Source organism: Gasterosteus aculeatus, chromosome 20 (genome assembly GCF_964276395.1).
Source record: "Gasterosteus aculeatus chromosome 20, fGasAcu3.hap1.1, whole genome shotgun sequence".
Classification (NCBI taxonomy): Eukaryota; Metazoa; Chordata; class Actinopteri; order Perciformes; family Gasterosteidae; genus Gasterosteus; species Gasterosteus aculeatus.
This window is the reverse complement of record NC_135707.1, coordinates 1446049-1452749: the sequence shown is the minus strand read 5'-3', so window position 1 is coordinate 1452749 and position 6701 is coordinate 1446049. Positions and strand designations below refer to the sequence as shown.

The window sequence follows — 6701 nt, the reverse complement described above, 5'->3', positions numbered from 1 at the left end:
TGCAGAAGGAGGGATTGCTCGGTTGCAACGCATCAACATGTCCAACAGCTGTGGGACAGATCCGCAGCTGTGTGTGTGTGTGTGTGTGTGTGTGTGTGTGTGTGTGTGTGTGTGTGTGTGTGTTGTGTCTGTGAGTGTGTGTCGGGGTCGTCTGTTGGCAGGAAGCAGTAGGCAGCGAGTGATGTGGTCAGACCCTCTGTCACCAGAGAGAGACAGAGACAGACAGAGACAGACAGAGACAGAGAGGTCCCGTGTCCTTCTCTCTTCTTCTTCTTCTTCTCTCCTTCCTGTTGCTTGTTTTATTTTCCCGTTCATTGTTCTTCTTCACAAGAGAAGAAGAAGAACTCAGTCAGAGGCTCATTTGGCTTCTGGAGGCTGAAGAAGTTTTTACTCTGTTTGGCTTCATTTCTGAGGACAAACTGTAATGTCTCTGAAATCTGCATTGTGTTTTATGTTATTTGCATTCGGTAAAGTGTGTCGTTAGAATCCGGTGGGGTTCAGAGCATCGTCTGCTAATGTGCTGTAAAGGAATGAATGATCAACAGAATCTGACTGCATTAAATCGAACGGTTTTTCAATGGAACCAGAGTCTCCCTGCAGGAAACCTCCAGGTGACTTTTCCCATTTTTATTTCCACATTTATAAATGTTGTTTTCAAACAGGCCTTTTTTCACGACCAATATTGGATTTGATTCCTGTCCAACCGTCTTACACACATATATATATATACATTTATCTATCTGTAGACATATCGATATGTACATATCATCTAGAGGGTTGAGAGAATAGAAAGAAGCAGATAAGTGAACTAACTCTAGAGAGACAGAGAGAGAGAGAGAGGTCTGTGTGAAATCATTTTTATAAATAGTGCGGGCAAATCAAAGGGAAAGGGGGGAGACGGGAGGGAGGGGGGTGAGTAGGAGGCAAATTGAGGGAGTCGGGGGACAATTAGTTGGGAATTTCCAGTGTTAGCGAGTGAGAGAGCTTTTGTTACAACAGAGAGAGAGAGAGGGGGCTGTTTAATATAACAAAGAGACAATCATATCTCTTATTCTCACATCAGATCAATAGCCGCTCATTGATCGCCAGCCGATCATTGGGTTCATCAGTGATGAGGCTCGTTACCCTCTGACACCTCCTCCCCTCACGCTCGGCTTATTAAATGTGACCAACATCATGTTTATTGGTCCTTAAAGGTGACACAAAGAAATGATCATCATTAGAATGAGAACGTTATGGGATGTGCAGCGGGGAGGTTACTGCTTAGTTAGTAGTTTCATTTATTAGAATTGAGATCATCTCTTTGTTCGTAAGCATGTAGCACAATAAAGATCATTTACGTTTAAATTGGAGACTTGCAATTATGTCACTTTAGAAAGAGAGAGGATGAAACGGGCAGAGAAGGATTTTCATTTTATTTAAAATTGCAGCGAAACCTGCAATTTTTATCTGCAGCGTTTTCTTGTTTAAACTTATCCCAAATTTTAAGATTTTAAGAATTTAAAAATTTTAAGTTGAGTAATGTTAAACCTTTGCTTAATTATTTCCCATATTTACAGTTCTTTTCAATTGCTAACAAGCATTGTTCAATACTCAAACCACATTTTCTAAACCCTTCACATATTCAGCGACACACAAAGTGTATACGGACCGAACTGTGAATCATCTTTCATTGCTTTTAGACAAAATGCATCAATCGCTGCGTTTTTCAAAATCCACAAACACTTTTGTCATTCATTCTCCACAAACAGCAAACAACTGTATATTTTCAGGATATTTTTCATATCAAAACTGATAAAAGCACATTCAAATCAGAATTATGACAAATTTCAAACATTTCTGTAGTAATTATTTTGAAATATAGAAAATCTTAGCAGAAAATCAAAGAATTATCAATCCAAGCTAATTGCAATTTCATCTCAAAGCCGACCAGGCGTCCTGCTTTAGTCTCATCGCCATGTTGCAGTAAAAGGTCGACAGCTTGGAACTGATTTTGCTTGGAAATATGGATCACAGAAGACCGGTCGGTGGGGAAGAGGAGGGACGTGAGGGAGAGTGTGAGGAGAACAAAGGAGACAAAGACCGAGAGCGCTGATGTCTGATGAAATACTGTGGATGTTTTAAACATGGTCTCCGTGTGAGAGGCCGGTCGGAGCCTGCAGACAAATCTGCTTCGCTCAACAGTTGCGTCAATAGTTCAAATTTTCCGGCAAAACAACAGGTGAGATGATCCATGTTACAGTGATTGTTGTATTTCAGGATCCAAAGGTGCCTCAGAGACGAGGGAGAGGCTGAATCTTTTCAGATGTGCAGGAAAAACAATCATTTCTGATTCATTCTTGTTACACACGTTTGCTTTAGTACATTCGATAAATTAAAAATCTGTTATTCTATAAGGAATTAACGTTTATGCAAACATTTATTCAAACATCCAATAAAAGTTAATAATTGATGTAATGCTCCCTGCTGCCAGTGTTTCTGAATGAGAGAGAATCTGTTGCCAGCGATCGGTGGAACGAGTTCATTTTGACACATGAACGCAGTGTTTTGTTGGTCTGAGTGAGTTTTGGAGGTTAGATTAACTGTTTGTCCAAAATGAAACTCGGTGGTGAGTTTTGAAAGTGTGGCTTCAGTATTGAACAACGCTTGTTAGCAATCAAAGAAAACTGTAAACCCAAATGAGAGAGAGACACAGACAATAAGCAGAGAGAGAGAGAGAGACAGACAATAAGTGGAGAGAGAGAGAGACACAGACAATAAGCAGAGAGAGAGAGAGAGACACAGACAATAAGCAGAGAGAGAGAGAGAGATTACAAACTTAAGGAAATAAGAGCAGACCCGTCCTGCCCCCTAGAGGCTGTGTGCGTGTGTGTGTGTGCGTGCGTGTGTGTGTGTGCGTGTGTGTGTGTTTGTGTGTTTCCTGGGGAAGAGAGGGACATCCTGTGGCAGTGACTCAATGCTCCCCCTTAAAGACTCACGCACACACAGACACACAAACGCATACACACGTATATGTTGTTTACCCTTTTGAAGCTGCTAACAGACATTTCCCACCAACACACACACACACACACACGCACACACACACACACTAACAAACACACACCAGCATCATCGCCATTGAAAGAAAACTTCATCATGAGGCAGAAAAAGTTGTGTTGTCACTGTTTGCAACACAACTTTTGTGTGTGCGCGTGTGTGTGTGTGTGTGTGTGTGTGTGTGTGTGTGTGTGTGTGTGTGTGTGTGTGTGTGTGTGTGTGTTTGCGTGTAGCTCATGGTCTCAGGTGAAAGCTTCCCCGTTAAGAATCGTGTATCTGTGTGGGCGCGTGTTTGTGCGAGAGGTGGGCGGAGCCCATGGGAGGGGCTCGCTCGGGGGCGTGGTTCCGAGGGGGGCGGGGCCTCCCTCGGCTTAGTCAGATGGACGTCTGGCGTTGGTGCGGCATTTCAACGCAGGACGCCGAGTGGATCACTCGCGCTTCGACACGCACACGCGCACGCACGCACGCACACACACGCCCCGCGGTGGAGTACCGGCGCTCGGGACGGACTGCACCTGTCCGACACGCACCGTGTACCCTCACGCAGACGGACACACACACGGTCGCCCCTATGTGCGGATGGGACCAGAGTTCCACGGTGAGTGCGGAGCCCCCGGGGCCCCCCGGCTGCCCTTATTCCGCTCGGTCGGACGTGGGACGGAGGAACGGGAGAGGACGCGAGTCCCGGTGGACTTTTTTAAAGAGAATTAGATTATTAGATCCCCTTTCGTGCTTCTTTTTTATTTTACTTTTATTTTACTTGTTAATTTGTGTTAAACTTCCTGGATTATGAGGAAACAGAAAAGCAGTGAGTAGAATAAAAATGTTGGAAAAAACGTGAATCTACTTTTAAGGTCGTTTTAAATTCGATTTTCGTCTTTTTTTTGGTGTTAGTTTGTTTCTTTTTATTTGATATTTGTGACTTGATCACAATGTTTTATTTGAAACGCGTCTGCGGTATTTTTCCTCTTTTATTGTTTAATTGCTGCTCGGAGTCCTTGTGCGCTGTTTGCTCTGCTCCTCACTCGGGAGTCTGGTTTTCGTTGCACACTTGGAGGAGTTTGGAGGAGTTTACATTTAGTTTTTGAGGAGGACAGTTGGACTCAGATGGACATTCGGTGGCTCCTGGATGCGTTAAAGGCTCCCCGGGAGTTTTGTGTCTCTCAGTTGATGTGTTTCTGTTTTTGGTTTCACTATTGGTTCTCGTTGTTGCAGCTGTTATGCAAAGACTTCAGCTGAGAGCTCAAATATTGAGAAAGTTTTCAATTTGCTGATCAGTTTTTTTTAAGTGATTCGTTTGATGGAAACAAATAGAGCAGCCGCTGTTAACTGGGAGGAATTATATTTTATAGCTGGAAATTATTTTTACAATTCAAATATCTTTTCAGAGGGTTTTAAATTCAGCTGATTGCTTTCTGAGGAGTTCTTTTTAATGATCCAGATTTTAAGAGCATTTTCCTGCAAGTTGAAGGCCTCAAAACATAAAAATCCCCGTAAACATAAAGACGCGTTAATGTTGGAACCTCCTGATACTTTCTGGCTGCTGTTTGGAGTTTAATATAATCTGCAGAAGAATTGTCCGTGTGGTCTCCCGCCTGCGTGGGACGAGCTGTGTGTTTTCCCCAAAGTGTGTGTGTTGTGTGTGTAAGTGTGTGTAGGTGTGTGTTCTTGGGTGGGATCACGTTTGAAGTTATTTTGTTTGTGCTGCTGTGGCCCCCCAAATGGAAAGATTTTGGCGCTCCCTTCCTCATCACCCATTACGCACACACACACACACAGACACACACACGCGCACACACACACACACGCTGGGTTTGGGATGATTTGCCGGTTCCGCTGCAGTGCCACTCTGCTTCCAATTTTAGCTTCATTGAGACACAGACAGCGTTTCCTTCCTCTGTCTTCAACCCGGTAGGAGGGGGGGTGAGGAGGGGTGAGGAGGGGTGAGGAGGGGGGGGGGGGTCATAATCTCCTCTCACACACACAGATAACTGAGTTACTCTTTAAGAACCGTAAACACCGCGGAGGGAACGTGAGAAGTGATTTTCAAGGAGAGGGACTCGCGTTCAAAGTTTTTAATTATTTTATCTTCTGATCAAATCTTTTTTTTAATCTCTCTTCATGAGGACTCCGTCGAGGGCCTCATGAAAGTGACGCACTCTCAATTTCATGTTGTCGCTTTTATGCCCCCCCCCCTCCCCCCCCCCCCCCCCCCAAAAAAACCGGGCCGAGGCTTGAGACGGGATCGGGGTCCGAGGTGGGAAACGTTTGTTATTGATCATCAAACAAATGGATCAACGTGACATCATCATCGTCACTTAGACGCTCGTTACGTCTTCATTATTCCCTCATTCGGTCCTAAGTGCTTTTTTTCGTAAACAGTTGACAAAGCAAACTGCTTCCTGTGTGTGTGTGTGTGTGTGTGTGTGTGTGTGTGTGTGTGTGTGTGTGTGTGTGTGTGTGTGTGTGTGTGTGTGTGTGTGTGTGTGAGGCAGCAGCATTAGTCAGACCCCCCCCTCACTGAGTCAGCCCACATAATAATCACAGCTCTCCCTCTTAATCACTCTTTATCACCTTTGGGGACGATTCCTTCCTTCTTTCCTTTCCTTGTTCCTTATCTTCTTCCTCCCTCACCAGTTATCTTTTTTTCCCACTTTGTCTTTCTCATTGCTTTTATCTTTTTCTTTCTCTTTTCCTTCCTTTCTCTTCTCACCTTTTCATGTTTTCCTTCCTTCTCTCCTTCCCTAAACTCTCCCTCCTTCCCTTTCGCCATTTTTTTTCTTTCTGCACCTTTTTAAGTGCTTAAATCAATGTCTTCCTTCTCCTTCTTCAGGCGACCTCTCATAGCTCGGCCATGTTGACCAGTGAGGGGGCGCACGCCATGGAGCAGGACGACGCACACCGCGGGTTCAAGATGGTCTCCGCCGCCGCCGCCGCCGCCACCACCACCAGCTCGGGGGGCCGACGTGGAGATGGAGGAGGCGGACATGACGCGGTGGACGGAGGCGGAGTTTGAGGAGAAGTGCACCTACGTCGTCAAAGACACGGCGTGGGGAGGCGGAGTCAGATCGCGGGAGGGCGACCAGGGCCGAGGCGTCGCTGCCCCGGAACCTCGCCTTCAAAACACCCGGCCGACAGCAAGGAGGTCAGACTCACAAACGCACACGCGCACACACGCAACACGCACACACTCGGGCAGAGGAAGCCATCTGCAGTGCGCTCGTGAGTCAGATCCCGGTCATGGAGGAAGGCTGAGGAGGATGGAGGGGGTGAGGGGAGGTGGGTGAGGAGGTGGGTGAGGAGGTGGGGGGGGGGGGGGGGGGGGGGTACGTGTCTCGCCGTGAAACTAAACGTTTCACATTACAGAGACAAGTGTGTGTGTGTGTGTGTGTGTGTGTGTGTGTGTGTGTGGAAGGAGCTGCAGTACCTGGGCCTGCTGATAGGGGGCAGCGTTCAGCATCTCAACAAAGGCATCAAACTGCTTTGTAAGCCGCTAAGTGAGATTTATGGAGTTTAATTATGTGGACCTTTGACCCCCCGCCCCCCGATGATTCCTCTTTGAAAGCACATCCGGCTGTGTGATGAAGGCTGAACATCAGGCGCTCGTAATCAACCTCGAGTCGTCGATGGAGCCGGTGGTGAAAAGGTCAAAGGTTTGAAGC

General features: G+C 46.2%; 1 protein-coding gene across 1 annotated transcript in view; it reads left to right on the top strand.

The window, feature by feature from the left end:
- The first annotated feature begins 3476 nt into the window (after positions 1-3476).
- Positions 3477-6701, top strand: part of prdm1a (PR domain containing 1a, with ZNF domain) — a 10400-nt gene continuing 7175 nt past the window's right edge. The window contains 5 exon segments of the mRNA XM_078094366.1: positions 3477-3637; positions 5873-6001; positions 6003-6113; positions 6115-6159; positions 6161-6253. Coding sequence (XP_077950492.1) covers positions 3611-3637; positions 5873-6001; positions 6003-6113; positions 6115-6159; positions 6161-6253 — 405 coding nt within the window. The 5' untranslated portion in view covers positions 3477-3610.